Raw genomic sequence first — 22,535 nt, 5'->3', positions numbered from 1 at the left:
CCTGTCATCATCCAACGCGTGCATTTACATGCATTGTTGGTGCCACGAAAAAAAAGCAAAAACATTTTGCAAAAGCATTGTTAGACTGAACAAGTGATGCTTTAAAAAAGCAAAAGCGATGCAACCAAAAAGCCTTAGCATTTATTTATTTATTTAGGTAGCACTTTTCCCTGTAGGATTAGATGTGCATTATATTTATGTTTAATGTTTATATTTATAACAGACTATTTATAATATATCCGAATTAACACTGGACTGTTTTTAAATAACATTAATTTTAAATAACACTAATAATAACTACAAAATGTAAAATTATTTTAGTGTTATTTGACTTTAATAAACCTAAAATTAGCCAGGTTACGATTCTTGCACATGCTTAAAATATATATAAAAAATAATAATAATAAAAAAAACTAAACTAAATATCATGTTTTTAACTGCATTTAACTTAGGCCTATCCCCTAAACCCCAAATCCCTTGTCAGCATGAGAGAGAGAGACAGAGACAGACGGAGCGAAAGTTATGTTTGAAAAGTGTTACCAATAAATTAATAGATATACGCCACTACGCAGACCCACTGCCCATATCTGAAGAGGGGAGCAGTTGTATGTGTGTGAGTGAGTGAGAGAGAGAGGAAGAAAGAGAGAGAGAGAGAGAAAGAGGAAGAAAGAGGGCATGAGCGCGCGGCTCTTTCTTGACTTTGCCCCATAATCGTTTCACGCTTCCTTCAGAGTCTCTTTTCCACCTAAAACGTTTAGTCTCACTCCAGTGAACAATTGCAACGGCGCAACAGGGAGCGGAAGAGTCACATTATTTCAAACTACCATTCGTCAAAACCACTGTTACAAAAAAGAGAAGAGAGAACAGCAACAGAGGATATAGGAGAGGGAACTTTTTTTGTTCTCACCCCCCCGCTCATCCCTCTGTCCAACCTCTAGCCACGGGATGGACTTGGACCAAAAGGGTCCATCTCTGCGCATCGGACGGTCGGGTAGGGCCTTGTCTGTTTCTCCATTTCACTTGAACTACTATTGTTTGTTCAAAGTTGTCTACTAATAAAACTGTCTCTCTTTTGCAAAACTAACTTGTGCACCTGCTACATGGGCTAATATGTCTTTTATAAAACTGCTTGTTTTGTTGAATGACCCTAATATTGATATGAATTACGGTGGTTCGGCTTTTGACACTTCTGACATAAAAATTCTACAACATCACGGGCCTGCGCTTACATTTTGGCCACCCCTTTGCTGACTCCGTGATTTTGACAGCAACTTGGTTTTGAGCTTGAAGTGTGCTGGGTTTGGGCCTATTTACCCGGACTATTACAGTCCAAAGGAACATAGGCCTCACCAAATTTCAAAACTGTCACACGAAATTTTAAAACAGAGCTATACGTGAAACCAATGACATTTCCTGTCACACAGTGAGGTTGTTGAAAGATGTATGCTACCATGGAAAATGTTTAAGCCCGAGCGTGAGTTTTTACTAGAAATGTTTTCATTCAGCTAAAAGCATAAATTATGCCTGGATTTAATAGCAAATAGTTCTGCGTTTTCATAAACGTTCGTAGTTCATGTGTCACATTTAGAACTCCCAATGAAATGGCGCGTACAATTGAGATTTACGCGTAGGCGCTTGTTGTGAGAATGTGAGATACACAAATCGCACAGTAGTCAAAATTGATTGCTGTCATCTAGAAATTGTACTTTTTTGGTATAAAGCTATAAAGGGGACATGCAATGATGCATGCCTACTTTTCTTCATAACATAATGAAAAATGAGACCCTTTCTTCAATTGCTCTGGCAACTACAGCGGGGCCTTAAGTAAATCAGTTTAAATCAACTAAGGTGGTTCATCTCACCTGGTTCAAAAGGACTACGCCCAGCTTTCCTTAAAGACTAAATAGTATCATTATGCGACATCCTAGTATATTTTGTTCTCGTGTTTTTATTTGTCTGGTGAATTTTACAGGGCACGGTTTGTTTGTTTGTTATTCAGTTTGGCCTTTTGTGTCAAAAGTCGACTTTGATAAATAGGCCACTGAGGGAAAACGCTTAAGCTTCAACATCTGATAGTTTTGCAGTTCTTTAGTTAGATGTTATGTGTGTTTCACTCAGAGCTCTTTTTTATAAGGATGGGACCTGGGTCATAATTTATAGAACTGATTTAACTTTCGATTTAGCTAAAACATAATCGTAACTTCTGACGAATAGAATATGAGAGTTTCTGTTAGTAATGTGATTCACTGCACATACGGCCAACTTGGAGTGAACTGGAGACCATGTGCTTGGCTTTGACTCTGATACTCAGAAATATTCTCAGTTATTTTCAATAAATATTCTGTTTTGTGCCCACTTCTGAACACATTTATAGAAATGTTATTTTTTTGTTTACTATTTAGTATGTATATTTCTTAAGAATACCCTACGTAAGTCCTAAATCATTGCTTTCAAAAATTATCTCAAAGCGTTAAAACGTGTAATAAATAATTATTGTTTTAACAACAAAAGTTTAAATGCTGATGAATGGCTTTTATCCTAAAATTCAAGCCAGAAGTAAAAGTATACATGTATAAATGATTTTAGCTTTTTTAGTGTGACCTGTTTGTATATTTAATTCGCTAAATATATCCAGAAAATTAATTTTTATTTTCCCAATAAGACAGAGTACTGAGAGTATCACGTGGGCCACAGCTGGAATTTTTTTGGGTAAAAAATGTCATACTAGATAGACTAACATAATTCAGATATTTACTCGAAAGATTTCATTTGTTCAATCTGCCTAACGCTATAAAACAATTATTGTTTATTTGTGGCCCACGTTTGTCTTTCAATATAAGGAACAAAACAGAACAAATGAATGACTGAGAAATGTGTCAACTGAAAGCCTACAAGGCCTTCGTAACATTCATGGAAAGGTTCAACTTAATTGTTAATGTAAATAAAATAACCTAATGATCTCCATATTTCAACATCTTATAAAATTTAAAAAAGGAATACAAATGCAAATAGGTCTAGCGGCATTGTCTATTTTACACTGCAACACGTTTATCATTAGATATTGTAATTTCACAAGTGTATAAGCGTGCGTGTGTGTATGTGTAGCCTATAAATGTGTGTGTGTGTGAGTGGCAAGCTGACGTGTTCCAGATTCTTCACACGAGACCAAAGGTTCGCCCCCTCGTGGCACTTATGGCGCACCGCGCGGGAATCTTTTCAAGCCTTACAGAATAAGAGGAATATGTGTTAAGCACATGAATTTTGAGCATGAACCACAGGATTTCAGCAACTTAAATTATCTACTTTATTCTAAGTACACGGGCAAATACGTGTAGTGTAGTTGTGTCTCTGTTCTATAAGTGTAGGATAACACTGTGCTAATCGCAGATGCACGAAAACTTTGCCCAAAATGTTCTAAAGCAAAACGTAAAATAAGTTTTTGAAGACTTAAGGTTTGCGGTGTATCCAGGCAAAGAACCATCTTGGCATAATGTAACACACTGATAAACAATATGTAACCTTTTTCGTTTTATGTTGTGATTTACGCATTTTTTGCATATACATTAATAAAGGACATAATTTAATAAACGTATACACCGGTAATCAATCGAAAAAATCAGCTACATGCGTTTAAAATTAAAATACTTGAAGTTAATTCATGCAATAATTTAATCAGTTTAATTGAAATATATTTTTTGTGTGTGTCTGTGTTCTAGCTTAGATAAATAAATCAATTATTTAAAGACCACATTATTGTTCATAACCCCAATATTACGTTTTTTAAATGCTTGTTATTTCTTATTACCCAACAACAATCACTATGATACTAACCACCACAACAATTACAATCCCCATTATTTAAAAACACACCACAGCTAGTAAGTCAACTGGACTAAATATGACTAAATACCAAGTGCTTAATAATGTGTTGGAAGGCTGGTAATGAAACATGATTTGGCATGAAAATAGAGCAAAAGTCTGTGTGGAACAGCGCTCGTGTCCGTGAAACAATGTAGATAGGACGAATCTTTTTTGGAAGGCGCATAAATAACAACGAACCATTTGAGCAGCTTTAATGAATGCATAATCATTCAACTCGTTTATTAAGATAACAATTTACCAAAACTAAAAAATTTAAATCTTTCTTTTTTTTGTCGAAGATACTAAACAGAAGTCGCAATTGCGCATGCAAGTGCGATATTTATCATTTCTAATAATTTGCAAATACAGTACTGTTTGAGTTAACTGTGTTAATTTATATTAGATGTATTTTTAATGTTTTATATGCACATGCAGCTCAGTAAAATGATACAACGTGTCAAATGCCGTAAGCATTATTTTAAGATGATTTTCAATGCATTATATTGGCTTATTCGTATAACTGAAAACATTCTGACGCAATACCTAATTATTAACTATTTATTAATTGGATGACTGAAAAGAGTGCAAACGGATATTTCAAAATTTCAATTTTATCCCCTTCCCTAATTGAAATTAGACATGGGATCAGCGACACCATTGAAGCAACTTCGATTCAAGACTCCCTATTTGTCAGTGCACAATTGGGACAGCACGTCACCTTCATATTGGCTCAGTGTTGGCCAATCGGTGTCGTCTTTATCTGAGCGCGACTCAGGGCGATTGTGACGGCAGAGGTGCAGAGCCCGGATAGGTAGGCTTATCTTGATTGACAGTCGCGCCCGGACTCGGTAGTAGATTCAGAGCGCTGTGGCTTTGGCGCTGTCCACACGAGAGCAGGTTCTGAAACGCGCCGTGCGCTTGTGCAGTGTTTGCGCGGTAAGGACGGAGGCTCGACCACTGCTTCTCACCGCCGGAGCGCTCACACTGGAAAAACACCTTTCGGCGGACATCCGATGCGGCGAGACAGACAAATTACACTACCGTATCAGCCGTCTGTGACTTTCCGTGGATTTTTAGGCACGCACTGAGTGGGTTCAAAACTTGACAAAGCCTGTTTTCTTCTTCAGGACATTTCTTGGACATTTATTTCTTCAAGTTCAAATTCTTCACGCAATGGCTATTTTTCATTTTCTATTTAACTTTGGCAAACATTTTGATTCGGGGTTCATAACATGTGCTTTTTAAATTTCACATGTCCACGGTCGCATGTCTATTGTTTGGGGATCTTCGTGCTGTCGGAGTTATCTGCATTTTTTTTTTCTTCTTTTAAAAAAGAGAGTCTGAGGGCGCGCTTTGTGCGTTTAGAAGATCAAAATGCAAGGAAATCGCGTTTACGTGAAGAAACGTTGAACATGAAGTAAATGTTTTGGTTTGTCAGAAACCTCACCAGGATTTTACAGATCCCTGGTAGAGACGCGCTCTGACAGTGCGAACCTCAGTCACAGTTCACGGGTCACGGTCAGTGGAGCGAGGATGTCAAGATAGAGCTTGGAAACGAGACTTCTACATTTTATCTAAAGCTTAAGACTGTTCGGACTAATATTAAAAATTTGTACATATCGCCAGGACTTTTCTTGAAATTCAATTTTGATAAATCCCCACTGATGTCTGAGTTAGTTCACTCTGGATGTTGGGCCGCGGAAGCAGTTGTGTGACCCTGCGTGGTTGCATTTACATTTTTGTTGACTAATTAATGATGAATCAGATAGATTGTTATTTATGAATTATCTCTTTTCCTTTCCCCCGCGAAAATCACAAACACCATTTACAGATTTACTTCTGTTCTTGACCTTAGGCCTTGGGTCTTTAGGCTCAATTGTTTATTTTCCAACCAAAGTTTCTGTGGACTTCCACACAGCTGAAACAGTGTTTAACAGAGACATTTTCGAGCAGAACGGACTGAACACGACGCACAAACCTTTAAAACAGCAAGAACAGGACTTTAAAGGCTTTTTGGTGGTTTTTCACGGGAAGGCCTGTTCTACTAACCGATGGAAATCCACTGCAAACACGACCCGTTCGCAGCGATGCACAGTAAGTTCACGGTAGACTTTCTTCAGGCTAACTGCTGTTAAATGTTTCATTTCTTTCAAAGTTCTCAGAATGTTGTTCCTTCGTCCTATTCTAATATTCCGTTCTGAATTAGAATAACTAAAATATGCTCTGATTAAATCTAATCAAAGCAGAGCACTGTGCGCACGATCGCAGGTAAACTTGAAAAAGGCAACAATATCTTAAATAAAGGTGAAGCTTTTGCTGTTTAGGCCAATTATTTTAAGAGTTTTCTCTTTATTAAGGACCGGGTTGCTTTGTTAGAGCTTTTGCCTTCTGTTTGACAATCCCTGGGGGAAAGAGAGGGGGGAAGAGATCGCGGCCAAGGCCAGCAGCCAGCGGACACAAACTGAACTTGAACCGCAGCTGAGAATATGGCAAACAGGCTCCGTAACCTTTAAATACTTCGCTTGAGGGTGGTTGCAAACAGGCCGCCTGTGAGGTTAAAAACGAAAGCTGACGTTGCCCAGAACTGTAGCGGCGAAATGTGTGGTCACTCATTCGTGACATGGCGGACACCGGTGGTCCCCCAAGATACTAGCGTTAAGGGCCCCCTTTCTCTTTCCCTCTCTTTATTTTTTGTTCGTGTTGCCGCCAGCGCGCAAACAACAGCTTACACATTTAAAATCATTAAGTATGAACATTCAGAAATACTTTAGAAATTAAAATGATTTTTATGCAAAAATAAATTCTGGGCACACGTCCTCAATTTATATGAAAAACTGTTTTGTAAATCGAAAATCGCAATGTCTTTGTTGCCAAATCCCAAAAGCTGCCAATCACATATTATGCACCTTGAAAATACAATTGTGATCTCTCTCTCCCCCGTCCCTCTCTCGCCCATTCTTTCTTTCTCTTCCAGTCTTCTTTCTCATCGATGAATAAAACCTCATACACCAAGCCACAGCAAAACTCAAATATGCACGCACCCACCCACCCGTACACGCACACGCACATCTATGTGAAATGACATCTATTGGCACGGTGAATGAAACGGTGGATTAGATGTATACACATTTCAGAAGCTAGAACGAATCACGTTTCCTCTCCGTCACAATATCTCGACACAATCCGCGGGGTAAAACGATTACACCGAAAATGTCAAACGGTGCAAACCTTAAGAATAGACTGTGTGACACGATCCTGCGAGACTTTTAGGAAAGACAGAGAGAGAGAGAGGAAGAAGACTTTAGGATGTTTAAAACTCGTACTTATCTTTCTCATGAATATTAATAAGACTTTGCAGGTTTTAAAAACGTGTGATCATAAAAAGTGTGAACTCTCGTACAATGTAAGTTACTACAGGGCCTATATTTAACACTTCCTACGGTGCAGTAAATTAGATGTTACGGTTATTATTAGGCCACCAGTTGGCTAAATATGATGCTAAATTGTCATAAACAACGAATGCAGACTGATATAATAGTATATAAATATTTATTGTCAATTACTAAAAAACTAATTCGTTCTTATTTAGGAGTAGAACTTTGAAGTTTATGCTACGAAAAAACGATTTTGCTGACATTTCAAAAAGTGTCATATTGTTCTGTTTCTGTGTTCTGATTTTCCATGCTTGGTTGTTTCGCCTGTTAAAACATTAGTATTACTATTATTTTTTATTTAAATAATAGGCAAATTATACGTAAATTATGCTAAATGTCTTATTAGAATAAAATAAACAAATACATAACCAGGAACTAACAACGAGGCATTAGTTACTAATAGGTTATGATAGGCTACGTGATTAACTTGAGTAAGCTATATGACAAAATAATAATCTGTCACAAATAATATGATTCACACAGCCTACAAAAGTGTATAAGCAAATGATGAATTAAAAAAACGTCTCTTCAAAACTTATATTCAACTGTACATCTTATTTATTACTTTAATTTTAGCCTATGGTTGAACTTTTTTTCAATACAAACTCTTTTTATTTTTTAAAAATGTAACTGTGATTTTATTTTCAAATGCTGCATTTTTTTCCCTCACAAAAACATTAAATTTACCCTGCATGAATGAAGGTAGTCTCTTACTTGTTTTTTTTTTTTTTTTTTTTTTTTTTTCCTGTGAGTCTGTTTGTTAAAGCACGCCTGATGTCACGTCGCTTTGCTGGCGTTTGGTTCGCTCTGTTTGGAGCGGTTTAATCGGAGCGGCCGATAGCGGATCGTAATGGAGCAGCGTCTCTAATCGGGTTTATTTTCTGGATGGGGGAGCATGAATGTCTTTCAGCCGCTCTCGCTATTTCTAAACGGAACCTGCCTCGAAATCAATCAAAGCTCTAGGAACACTTCGATTTATAAGCCAGCCGTATTTGCAGAAGAAACGGGGAAAAGTCTTGGTCAGATCACATCTGAATAGCTTGTTTCGTTTAATCCCTACTGCAGCCTTTTCTCTCTCTATGACACGCACTTATATTCAAACAAACACACATACATTTACTTTCACATACACACTCCAACACAAACTTGCTCTGTGCATCATTAGATTTTATGCATGTTTTGTGCATAACTGTAAATCAGTGCTTGGTAACTAGCTGCAGTTGAAAAAGTTTTAGAAATCCAATATAAATTGATTTAAAAATTCTAAGTGACACATTTTTAAACTTAAATAAGCTTTTTCAGAGGAAGACGCATTTTATACTATACATAGTCCTTTTTTAACTCAAACAGCAAAGGTTAAGCAAAACATATAAAACATTTTGTTTTAAATAATTTATTCATTTAGCATATGCTTTTATCCAAAGCAATTTACAAATGAGGAATATTTTTAACACCTAATTTTTAATGTACATCTTTAAAATCAGTTTAGCTAGTTGACTCTAACTTCATCATTTTGCTCAGGGGTATTCAAATAATAAACTGACTGAAAGATGCATAAAAAGAAAGAAAAGAGAAAAGAAAACTAAAACATTAACAGAGGTGAAATGAAAGAGGAAACGAAACGTGTAAAAAACGATGGCTTACTAATACACCTCTCAGAAATCTAACAGGTCAAATCACTCAGTAAAGTATTTTTTAATATAAAAAAGCTGTTTTTTTTTTTCAGCCTACCGCCTTGAGAAACTGAAAATGACATGTAGCTGGGTTTTAATTTTCTGTTAGCTGAACTTATGTATTTAGTGATGGGCACACAAGGCCAGTTAGGTCTGTTTGATATTGCCTTCTCGGATGTATTTAAGATCCATTACCCCGTAGCTTGGATTAACAGACACCCCCCCAGTTCTTTTGTGTGTGTAAATGTGTGTTTGTGTGTTCCCCTTCTGAAGCAATCAGTATGTTAATATGACAGATTGACTGGATTACCACGTAGACTTCTGCACTGAAATGATGATAAGATACTGAATTCTAATGAATATATACAGTACAAGAATGAAAGAAAATTGGTATCCAAAAGTCTAAGCCCACCAAGGAGGTCCATCCCACCACCCACTGTGTAAAAAAACACATACAACAACCATTACAGACAGACACACATATACAAATACTAACTTGAGCAGGAGGTCATGTGCAGTTCTCTAGGTGACCACCAGGGGTGATATGATAAAGAGGAGAGGAAGAGACTGCATAATCGTAACCTTCAGGTCAAACACACACACGCACACACAGAATGGGACAGCAGTGCTTTTTGCCCACTATGTGTCAGCTTCTGTATTTAAGGAAGATATGATTTGCTCAGTTTCTTTTTATTGCTGTTTGTGTCTGCAGGGCATGGAGGGGTGAATCAGCTGGGTGGGGTGTTTGTAAACGGGCGGCCCTTGCCTGATGTGGTGAGGCAGAGGATAGTAGAGTTGGCCCATCAGGGCGTACGTCCGTGTGACATCTCCCGCCAGCTCCGGGTCAGCCACGGCTGCGTCAGCAAGATACTGGGCAGGTGAGTTCTGCTTATCATAAAAGAAAAGTAAAGAAGAAGCCTTTTGAGCTTACATCAAAATAGCACCATGTACTTTGCATGCAATGTAATAGCAATGGTAATACTATGGTACATGAAGTATATATTTACCATTTAGTACTATAATAGTACCAATGTACTTTTCTGTGTGGTTTCTATTACTTGCATGTCCTCATGCTGTCTATAATACATTTAAAATATTGAGAAGTACGCTACCTTTCAAAAGTTTTGGGTCAGTAATTTTTTTTAAAAAGAAATTATTATTTTTATTCAGCCAGGACAAATGATGATGGTAAGTACCTGTATAATGCAACACAACTTTTCAAAATGGATAATACTAAGAAATTCAGCTTTGACATCACAGGAAAAAGATACATATTTATAATATATTAAAATAAAAAATGTATTTTTTTAAATGAAATTTTAATAATATTTCACAAAATTATAGACTTCTTTAATAAAAAACAGTAGTGTAGCTGTTTTTTAAACTCACTTTATGCAGCTCAAAAAGCTGTAATCATATAGATTAACAAGAGCTGCACTATATTATAATAAACAGTTAATAATTCTTGCAACTATTGGCAAACATGTGACTACAAAAAAAAAATGCTGGGTTAAAAACAACCCAGCGCTGGGTAAAATATGCACATTTAACCCAACTGCTGGGTCGAAACAACCCAGTTGCTGGGTTTGTCCATATTTCATCCAGTGCTGGGTAACATAGTAATAAATGTTAATTTCCAACCTATTTTTGGTTCAGTTTAAGCAAGAAATACTGTAATTTTTAAGCAGTAGTTGAGTAAAATAAACACTTAACCCAACCGCTGGGTCAAAACAACCCAGTGGCTGGGTTTGTCCATATTTCATCCAGCGCTGGGTAACATATTAATAAATGTTCATTTCCAACCTATTTTTAGTTCATTTTAAGCAAGAAATATAGTAATTTTTAAGCAACAGCTGAGTAAAAGAAAATTACCCAGAAGGTTGGGTTAAACATTTAACCCAGCCGCTGGGTCAAAACAACCTAGTGGCTGGGTTTGTCCATATTTCATCCAACACTGGGTAACATATTAATATATGTTCATTTCCAACCTATTTTTGATTCATTTTAAGCAATAAATATAGTAAGTTTTAAGCTACAGTTGAGTAAAATAAAACTACCCAGAAGGTTGGGTTAAACATTTAACCCAACGGCTGAGTCAAAACAACCCAGTGGCTGGGTTTGTCCATATTTCATCCAGCGCTGGGTAACATATTAATAAATGTTCATTTCCAACCTATTTTTAGTTAATTTTAAGCAAGAAATATAGTCATTTTTAAGTAACAGTTGAGTAAAAGAAAATTACCCAGAAGGTTGGGTTAAACATTTAACCCAGCCGCTGGGTCAAAACAACCCAGTCACTGGGTTTGTCCATATTTCATTCAGCGCTGGGTAACATACATGTTAATTTCCAACCTGTTTTTGGTTCATTTTAAGCAAAAAATATGGTAATTTTTAAGCAATAGTTCAGTAAAATAAAACTACTAACTGATGGGTCAAAACAACCCAATCGCTGAGTTTTTTCATATTTCACCAAGCACTGGGTTGTTTTTAACCCAGCATTTGACATCCTGGGCCTCTCATATTTCATTATAGAGGTCAAATGACAGTTTCTTGAGATAATACATGATTATTTTGTGCGACAGTGTACTGGCAATCTAACGCTGGCCAAACATGTTTGTGTGCTATCAGACACTGTGGATTAGTTCCCACACACAGAGTTTGCCTAGTCCCAGACTGAAAAGGATTTTGAATAGAGAATCCCTATCGCCCGTGCTATTTTATCCAGAACTAGGCTTAATCTTTGCCTGGGAAACCAGCTTAATGTCCTCTATTGCATTCAAACAGTGGGGCCAGTATGTGTTTGGAGTCTTGCCTTTAAATGCTTTCCAACCCTCCTTTGGTCAACTTTTACTTAATCCATAATAAATATCAATTTCTGAAATATCCATACACTGATGAATGCTGTCCATTGGCTTGATATTCCCTCTGCCGTCGGTTCAAGTTGAGGCTGACTCAGCGCTTCTTTTCAAAGAAGACACGTTGAAATTCAAAAATTCTCAAATCTTGCACCGAAGCCAAAGTCAAAGCGCCGTCTTTTCTTTCTGTCTTTCTGGGACAAAAAAGAAAAGATTCATCACATTTTACATTTGCATCAAAATGACACTGGCACCATACGTCTCCCGAGGAGGGAGGGATGGCTGGAAGGACAGAGAGAGGGAGAGAGAGGAGGAAAGAGAGAAGGAGAGGGAGGAAGGGGTTAAGGGGGAGGACAGAATTTGAATGGATAAAGGTGTGGATTAGTGCTAGAGCCTTTAGCTATATCAAAAAAATGTGTTTCCCATTGTTCTCCTTTGCCTCAACCCTCTTCCCCCAGCCCCGGTCCAACTCACTCAACCGTTACTGCGGCGCTCCGTGTGTGTGTGTGCGCGTGTGTGTGTGGTAATATCTTCCCTCCCTCTTACTCCTCAGGCAGAAAACACACTAATATGTGGGCTGCAAGTGAGGTTTGAGTAAATAAGGCGTATGACTAACTCTGCTCTCTTGTTAATGAGGGAATTTTCTGCATGCTCATTTTGGTGAGCTTTTCATGGCTGCGCTTTTGGTTTATGTTTGTGTGTTGGACCTTAACTAAACTGAAGCAGTTAGACACGTGAGATGAAGCGAAGCACTTAAAACTCCCTTAACCTTGGTAAAAATTACTGTAACTCACAACCTGGCTCGTTGCTTGATAAGACGCCATATGTGACCACAAAACCAGTCATAAGGGTCACTTTTTTAAAACTGAGATTTATACTTCATCTGAAAGCTGATGTATGGTTTGTTAGAATAGGACAATATTTGGCCGAGATACAACAATTTGAAAATCTGGAATCTGAGGCTGCACAAAAATCTAAATACTGTGAAAATCGCCTTTAAAGTAGTCCAAATGAAGTTCTTAGCAATGCGTATTACTAAACAAAAAATAAATTTTGATATATTTACGGGAAAGAAATTTACAAAATATCTTCATAGAACATGATTTTTACTTAATACCCTAATGATTTTTGGCATAAAAGAAAAATCGATAATTTTGACCCATACAATGTATTGTTGGCTATTGCTACAAATATACCTGTGCTACTTATGACTGGATTTGTGGTCCAGGGTCACATATGAGAGTGTTCCTTTCATATGAGAGTATGAGATAACATGAATTAACTAATATTAATAATACAATTCCCAAAACACATTAATTTGGTTAATAAGAGGATTACTATCTATTAATCATAACATATATAAATACTATCATACAATACACCACCTTACAAAAGTTTGGGGTCAGTAAGATTTTACTTTTCATTTGTAAGAAATAAATACTTTTATTGAAGAAGAATACATTAAATGTATTCAAATTGATAGTAAAATATATATAATGCTACAAATTTATTTAAAATGCTACAATATTTCAAATAAATGCTGTTATTTTAAACTTATCAAAGAATCCTGGGAAAAATGTACCATAGTTTTTACAAAAACAAAGGCAGCACAGCTGTTTATATTGATGATATTAAAAATGTTTCCTGAGTACCAAATCTAATGATTATGACCTAATGATTTTTCCACCAAATTATCCCATTTTCAATATATTCTAGAATTTAAAAAAATATATTACTAATTAAAATGAATAATATATAATAATACTAATGTGTTTAATATTAAAAACTTATACTAAAGATTATTCCACCATGACCATTTGCTTAAATACAGGCTGTTCACACTTGCCAAGTATCTTAATTCAGCATTAATACAGAATGTGTGGTTTAGACTAGTCATCTAGTTAGTCATCCTTTTTTTTTCTTTAAGACTTGTCATATGTGTTTAATTCTGTTACATAAAAAATAAAAACATAGATTAGTCTACGCTGAATCCATAAAATTAGACTGATTACCACTTTGATAACTGCTAGTCAGTCAGACCAGGTTCTTAAGACACTAAGGTTCTTAAGTCTTAACACAGAGGCTAAGTTTATGCAACTGGCCGCAGGACCTGTTTTATAATTCCTGTGTGTATGTCTAAAATATAAGCTTTGACAGTGCTCATTTCCAGCTGTTTTTTGTAAATAGGCTGCTATTTTTTTTGCACATATGTTTTGTTCTTTGTGTTTGTGTTACTAGTAACCAATTGTGCGCTGACCGCATGACATTACAGGCCTACGACACTGGACAAGCATATATTCTTGCTTCTAGTGATATACAGCTCTCTATCTGTCTGCTACACAGGTACTATGAGACCGGCAGCATTAGACCAGGGGTGATTGGAGGCTCCAAACCAAAGGTTGCTACACCCAAAGTCGTCGACAAAATCGCTGATTACAAACGCCAAAATCCCACCATGTTTGCCTGGGAGATCCGAGACAGACTGCTGGCAGAGAGAGTGTGTGACAATGACAGCGTGCCCAGCGTCAGCTCAATCAACAGGTGTGTGTGCACTGTAAAAAATCATCCAGTTAACTTGTCACAAACATTTCTGTCTATTTGACGTCCGTTTGTTCAGTCGATTTCATCATCAGTAAGTTCATTCACTTCGTTTTTCTTAAAATGTAAGGGAATAAAACTAAAGATGTAACTTTTTTTTATATTGGGTTGAAATAGTTTAAAGTGTATTTTCCGAATGTGGTAGTGCTTCACTTTGCTAACATTTGATAGTATTTGTGTACTATTGTTCAAAAGTTTAGGGTAAGTTAGATTTTTTTTTTTTGGAAAAAAATAATACTTTTATTGAGCATGGATGCATTACATTGAACAAAAGTGACAGTAAAGCCATTTATATAAATATAAAAAAAAATCTATTTCAAATAAATGCTGTTCTTTTTTACTTTACATTAGTCAAAGAATCCTGAAAAAATGTATCACAGTTTCCACAAAAAAATATTAAGCAGCACAACTGTTTTCAATATGGATAATAATAATAAATGTTTCTTGAGATCCAAATCATCATATTCACATGATTTCTGAAGGATCATGTGACACTGAAGCCTGGAAAAATGATGCTGAAAATTCAGCTTTGCCATAACTGGAATAAATTACATTTTAAAATATATTACCATACAAATTATAATAATACTTACAATTTTACTGTTTTTACTCTATTTTTGATCAAACAAATGCAGCCTTGGTGTGCATAAAAGACTTAAGACGTAAGAGACAAACATATTTAAAAATGACCCTCAAACTTTCCAATAGTACTTTATATGTGTGCAAACCGCTATATTTTTTGAAAAGAAGGTAATCAATAGAATAGAAAAGGGATAGAGCAATGCACAGAGAAGAGAGAGAAAGAATGGAGGGAGAGAGACGCAGATAAAGGAAAACAACGGGACTGAGTCTGTGGCGTAAGAGGAAACATATATTCATGAGCAGTGTCCAGCTCACTGGTTCAACAGCATGTGTACAATGACAACCTTTCTCAGAGAGAGAGAGAGAGAGAGAGCAAGAGAGAAAGAACGAAAGGGAGAGAGAGAGAGAGAGAGAGAGAGAGAGAGAGAGAGAGATGTGGAGGAGAGGGGAAAGGTGCTTTGCTTGAGCAGCCATGCAGGAAGTGTGAGACTCTGCTGCCATGTCAGCCTGCATGAGCCACTTCACACACACACACACACACACATTTCACATGCTTGCATACTTATATTAAAGGATATAAACTACACACACACCCCTACACATGGCACCTTGCATGGTAAACCTTGAACACATGGTAATACCTGTTTGCTCTTACTTTGCTGCAGGATCATTCGCACTAAAGTCCAGCAACCACCTGGCCAATCAGGAGCTGTCTCTGCCCATAACTTAGGTAAGAGTCAACTTCAAATCTACTTTTGTCATGTTTCAAACTACTTAAGATGCAGAACTTCAGTTCCTGGTCAGAGTACTGGGGAATACCATATTTGGATTTGGTGTCTATTTACAGAGTGTCTGTTTACACTAAGTGCAAATAGCCCGCTTTGTTGGCAGAGGCTATTTACATTAACTCCACCCACCAATGTGTGATTGGACAAGTCAACACTACAAAAAACGATAGTCTAACAACAGCTTCAGTGGCGTAGATGGTAAAGTGCGTTCCATAATCATTGTTGACGTGATTGACCCAGGTTTGAATGTGCCTTTTGCCGAACTTTTTTATTCCCTTTTCAAATCTCATTTCACATCGGAAAGGCATTTATTTTCAGTGAAAATGACGGAAATAATTGAAATTTGAAAATAAACTATCGGGTAGGTATAGGGAGGGCTTATATTGTCCCAATAATAATTTAATAATTTGAATTAAAATGATAATTTACACTCAATATGTCATTACTGCATACTGTTTTATAATGTACTTCAATACTGAGGTGCAGATAATTGCCACTATTTGCAATAAGTAGTATAAATACCAGAAAATCCTGTGTAAATAGCATATTGCTAAGAAAATACTGCTATTTTCATTTTCAGATAGCTGCTGCCTTTATAAAAATATATAGAAATGTAGTTTCTGAAAAAAAAAAGTGCTGACATACACTCCTGTTTTAATGTTTGGGGTCAGAAATGTTGAGCTTTCTATTCATTAAAGCATTCATTCTATTTATGTATTCATCCATTTTTTGGTATTATTTTATTTTATTTATTTATTTATTTTTTATTATTTTATTTTATTTTATTTTATTATTTTGTGGTTTCTGCATGGAGTTTCCTGAGCAGCAAATGAATATTTTAGAATAATTTCTGAATGATCTTGTGAGACGGAAGACTGGAGTAATGACTGCTGAAAATTCAGCTTTGCCATCACAGGAATTTATTAATATATTTTCAAATATATTAAAATAGAAACAATTATTTTAAAATTATTTTTATTATTTGACAATATTACCCTTTTTTGTATTTCTGACCGAATAAATCATCAAATCTAATCAGTTTGAGACTGATTTCTTTCTTTCTTTTTTTATAACAGAAACATTTATTTCCTGAAGGTTAAAACTTACCAGTTACCCTATAACACTTACGTAGGCAGGCCTGCATCTCTCTTAGACATTGAGGGGGACTGAGATTTGACATTTTTAAACATTTACTGTACTGTATTTTGAAAATACAGTTATACAATATACTGCATAATTTTTTAGCATTTAATTAAATCCTTGAATCTATTACTGTTGTTCTGACACTCAAATGTCTCCAAAAACCAAAGGGGAATCTCCAAAAATGTTCCATCTGAGATCAGTTTTAGAGGAAAACTCCCGTCGGCAGTTAATAAAGTATTGAGCTGCGCTTGTCTCGCTGTCAGTAATCTTCATAATCGCACACCTCCGCTTAATCTAAATTAATTTCGCACGCACAACGCTCGCCAGTTCTCCGTCTCCTTCAGATTATGATGATAAATAGTTCTCATACTCAGGCGGAAAATTGAAATTTAGGGATTTTGAATATAAAGCGTTAGCTTCGGGTTTCCATTCCTCGACGTGAGGAGAAAAAAGTGCGAAAGAATAAGAGATTCAGATAATTGAAACGATAAATCAAGAGTAAAAAAAAATGGAGGGATATGCATTCATTACATTTTCCACCTGGTTAGCAAACGAGAGCGGCGGGTGAGCAAAGGCGTTTATCTTTTCTCCGAGCGATTTGTTTTTCTTTTTTCCCACCTTCTCCATTTTAGCACAGTCTGTTGGGATGTGGGATTAGCCTCATCTCTACACCTTAGTGTCCCCTTGGGGCCACTGTACTGTCACTCAGGCTGTACGTCAGCTGACAGGAAGTGAGATAAAGAGGAGAGAGAGAGAATGAAAGCTTGACAGAGAGAAGACTTCGTGGCCTCGTCCCCTACCGCCAAGACCTCACAGACAGCCAGACATGTCGAAAAGCTGTTAGCTTGTTAGCGTCTTATCCTTGGGCGCCAGCACGTTGCCAAAATTGACTGACAGCAGGTTTTGGTGAAACGTCTTTGGCAGGAAAAAACGCCAGGCCAAGAACCATGGAAGGAAGGAAAAACAAACACTCAAGAACATTCCACACATAAACAAATGACACTGAGCTGGAAGCTTTAACCGAGCTAAGACTAGAATCACATAAAACCCAATACTGTCAGCATCAAGAGACCAATCCATGTATTACCTGGAAATGGAACCAATGACTAAAATGGACTTAAAATGGAACACAACTACTGGAAAAATAAATAAATGAAAACAAAAACAGAAAAAAATTTAATTCTATTATTACTTATGAAATCTGTATGACTTACTTTACTTTTTCAAACACATTTCAGTTCCTGTTGAGTTTCCATTGTATTTATTTATTTTTGTCATTATAATGCAATTATAATGCCTTTAGGTATTTTGCATAACAGTTTATTTTTAAAAATAAATAGCAAAAGTCTTTTTAAGATGTGAAAAACTTTTGTCTGCCAAATCAAAGTCATGTTGCGCGTACAAAAAGGTCACGTGGTGCAACCGACATGCAGACAAAAATCGTAAAACAAAAATTATATCATAGAAATGACCCCTGCAGAATATTAGGAAGGTGTTTTAAGGTTAATAGATTAATATGGGCTGTAAACTGCTATTGATTAATTAATAAATCATAATATTTATACATGATATTTAGCTTGGAAAAATATTTTTATAATAAAAAAATATATTAAATATATATTAAATATATTTATACATATATATACATGTATTAAAAATTTTTAAAATCATGGACATTTCTAATTGACTGTATATGCTGCCCAAAGTAAATGTCCTGTCAGTGCAATGAGTGGCAATAATGATGTCCACCATGATCATGCTTTGGGACATTTCTGGTCTTTCTTACCTCTCTGTAACTTTCTAGCTTCCACAGTGGCAGTGACCCAGGTATCGGCAGTAACCAGCGACGCTGCAGGCTCCTCCTACTCCATCAGTGGAATTCTGGGAATTAGCTCACCTGCAGACGCAAGCAAGAGGAAGAGAGATGAAAGTAAGTCTATATGCGTGCTTTGTTTTCAGGAACTGAAGAAGTTACACTTCTTAACTTAAAGTGTTATTATTGCTGGGAGTTTATTTCATGCAGGACATTTAGTAACTAATGAGACATTCTGTCTACCAGCAATTACAGAACAAAAAATCAGTTACATCCTGTATTCAGCCTTCTTTCTTTCGTTCTTTCTTTCATTCCTATGCACAGCATCATTTTAATGCACTCACACACATGCACACAAGCACAGAGAGCACAGATGGAAGTTGCTGAACATTGACAGATGCATCAGAGTAGGAGGGGGATTGGACACCGCTGGCACGTCTTAGATAAACATCTCTATCCAGGGGAGCCACAGCGTGTGCATGTGGACGTGCACGCGTGTGTGTTTGCGCACATGTGTCTATTAAAAAGCCATTGCTTGGCAGACCCCTGCAGTACATGAGGGAACTCCAGATGTCACCCACATACACTCACACACACAGCATGACTTATAAAAAATGCCAGGTTTCAACAATAGAAGTTGCCTTTCTATTTGCTGCCTAAGGCTTTTTCAGATAAAACAAAAACTGAAACTAAAATTAAAATGGTCACTCTTTATTTTAAGGAACAATAGGGTTTATGCGCAACAGACTTCCGTATTCTGTTAAACAGGTCTCGTTGCTGCCGAGTCGATACCAAAGATGATCATAACCAATGTCCATCACATATGATTGACATATAAAAGTTGTATTTTTATTCTTTTCACTAACATTTAGATATAAAAATCAAATAAAATGTCCACAATAAAAACAGCTAGCTTGTTTGACTGATATTCATAGATATCCCCAAGATTTTTAAAATGGCTATTAACACGTTCTCTGACAAGTGGAAGTGATGGGACCTGTTTACTGGTTTTGTTCGACATATACCCTATTCTCACTATTACCTAGCTGCTTATTAGCATGCATATTACTAGCATATTAGTTGTTTATTAGTACTTATAAAGCACTTATTAATGCCTTATTCTGCATGATCATATTTTAGATCCCTTATTTCCCCATACATAAACTTAACAACCAATTTATTAACTATTAATAAGCAGCAAATAAGGAGTTTGTTTAGGGAAAAAACTCTAGTTAATAGTGAATATGTGTTCCCTATTCTAAAGTGTTACCATTAAAATAAAAAATGCCATTACCTGAAATAAAATAAATATTAGCTGATATAAAATAAAATATAAAGAACTTTTTTTTTTCAGCTAGCTGCCAAGGCAAGAATTCTCATTTTAATTTAGTTTAACTTGACATAACTTGACATACTAAAATAATTAAAACTTGAATAAATAAATAAATAAATAAATAAATAATAAAATAAAAACACTATACAGACATATATCCCCCCTCCAAAAAAACAAACAAACAAAAAACACACAAAACACAGCAAAAACACACAAAACTACTACAACTTTAACTAACTTCAACTTTATACTTGAAATCTAAAAAATAAAACTGAAAATATTAATAAAATGAGTAAAATAAACAGTAAATAAAATAAATAGTAAAATAACAATGTGGGTTCCTATACTTTTAGCACTAATATATGTATTTATATGTCAATATGTATTTATGTCAGACGAACTTACAGTAAAAAAAAAAAAAAAACCCTAGCTGCAGATGCTAGAACCTTACTGTAATTATTTTACTAAAATTATGATTAGTGTAACGGAGCGGGTCATTGTGTCACCTGCCAATGACGTCATACTCCCTCGATTTCTGACCTGAAAAGACATGAAAACCCCAAAAACACTCTAATACATTATGCATTTTATTAGGCAGGTTATGAACACATATTAGGTTAAAAGAACTAAACCTAAATATACATAAAAAAAGTAAAAATGTAAATAATTGATATCATGTTACTATTAGATCTTACTACTCTGTGTTGTATCTATAAAATATACTGATAGTAAATTATCATGCATTGTGGGAATATAACTTTTAATAGTCTTTTTTTTACAAAGACTGTAAATTCAACAGTATTTTACTGTAAAATTCCTTTAAAAATGTCCTGTTAGATCTATAATGGTTTTTCACTGTATATAGTAGGGGAACTTGCTATTAATCAATTGACAGGTTGACAGGATAGCATTTTTAACATAATGTAATATAATACAGGAAAAATTAAGAACATAATGACAAACTATGGCAATGAAACGTAATGTAACTTTGTAAGCTAACTACTGGCTTAGCTGAACACACACACACACACACACACACATCAACGTTCATCCAAGCTCCAATTAGGCCGACGTCTGCCACTTTAATTAATGCAACACATCACATCCAGCAGGGAGGGAGGGGCGACTAAATGAATTTGTGTGTTTAATTGACATGGTGAAACTGCGGGTGGTCAGTGCTGTGATGTTTTGCAGTATGTGAGCGTGTCTGCGTGCTCGCAGCGAGGGACGTTCTCTTGGGTTTGCTGAAGGCAAAAAGTAACATGAGCGATAGTTTTGGCAGCTAGTAGCCTGTACTGCTTGCAAATTTTAAAAAGCAGAAGGCATGATAAGGAGTGTGCAGACTGTGCATGATTTTGTGAGCGCGAGAAAAAGCAGGAAGGACAAAAATTGGGATATTTTCTGCACTGCTTCACCAAAAGAAATCATCTTTCATCTGAGTCAATGTGAGTTTTCAGTTGTTTTGAATGTTAAACAATTACAAGGCAAGAAATCTTGATTGAGAAGCGATCTGCATACAAAAACAAACATACAACGCAACCAGTGCACCAGTGAATCAAAAACATGCAGCACGATCCGTGTAAACAATTCCTGAAATAAAAGACTCTTATAAGCCAGTATGTTCATAAACATAGAGTATGATCAATGTAGGCTGATTCCTGCAATGGATGATGCTTATGAGACAATTTTTGTAGTGAAAACATACAGCACAACCATTGTTGACCGATTCCTGAAACAAATGAGTCTTATAAAAGAGTTTATTTTTCTTAGGGAATCAAAAACATACAGCGTGACCAGCATCAATAAATTCCTGCACCAAATGAGTCTTACGAAATGTTTTTGTTTAGTGAATCAAAAACATCCAGGGCGACCAGGGTTGACCAGCCCCTGCAACAAATTACTTTTATGAGCTGTTTTTAAAGGGAACATTTACCCCAAAATGAAAATTCTATCATTAATTACTCACAATCATGTCGATCCAAACTCGTCAGACTTTCGTTCATCTTCAGGACACAAATTAAGATATTTTTGATGAAATGCAAGAGCTTTCTGACCCTGCATAGACTGCAACGGTACTACCACATTCAAGGCCCAGAAAGGTAGTAAGGACATTGTTAAAACCATTATCTGAATGCGTATGGCACACAAATTTGGAATCACTTAGGGAGTTTCAAAATCATCATTTGATTGGTTAAATTCTTCAGGCATTCCGGGAGACACGTGTGTCGTGTTCTTTAACATTTTGGCTGGAAACAAAGATGCCATGACGCTCACAAAAGAAGACAGCTGTCGTGTTTACTGTGACAATGAGCGCCTATCAGGATCAACTAAACAGAATTGTCAAATTTATGCGAAATATGTAAAGTTCTCATCACAGACTTTTACGTACACTTACAAAGACATTTCCTCACCCGTAAACATGGCGTGGCACAAAACTAAACATGACTGGTTGCTT

The 22,535-nt window shown here is 36.1% G+C and overlaps 1 protein-coding gene across 3 annotated transcripts in view; it reads left to right on the top strand.

The window, feature by feature from the left end:
* The first annotated feature begins 642 nt into the window (after positions 1-642).
* pax5 (paired box 5) overlaps positions 643-22,535 on the top strand; it is a 66,789-nt gene continuing 44,896 nt past the window's right edge. For 2 of the 3 annotated variants that reach the window (XM_051113131.1, XM_051113114.1), the window contains exons 1-5: positions 643-991; positions 9,681-9,846; positions 14,167-14,364; positions 15,669-15,733; positions 18,739-18,864. In XM_051113131.1, the coding sequence (XP_050969088.1) occupies positions 946-991; positions 9,681-9,846; positions 14,167-14,364; positions 15,669-15,733; positions 18,739-18,864 (601 nt within the window). In that variant the 5' untranslated portion in view covers positions 643-945. Of the gene's footprint in view, positions 992-4,716; positions 5,956-9,680; positions 9,847-14,166; positions 14,365-15,668; positions 15,734-18,738; positions 18,865-22,535 lie in introns of those variants that run through there. The other variant, XM_051113123.1, reaches the window with a different exon arrangement.

Source organism: Labeo rohita, chromosome 1 (assembly GCF_022985175.1).
Source record: "Labeo rohita strain BAU-BD-2019 chromosome 1, IGBB_LRoh.1.0, whole genome shotgun sequence".
Lineage (NCBI taxonomy): Eukaryota > Metazoa > Chordata > Actinopteri > Cypriniformes > Cyprinidae > Labeo > Labeo rohita.
The sequence above is the reverse complement of the archived record's forward strand: the minus strand, read 5'-3'. Positions and strand labels throughout refer to the sequence as shown.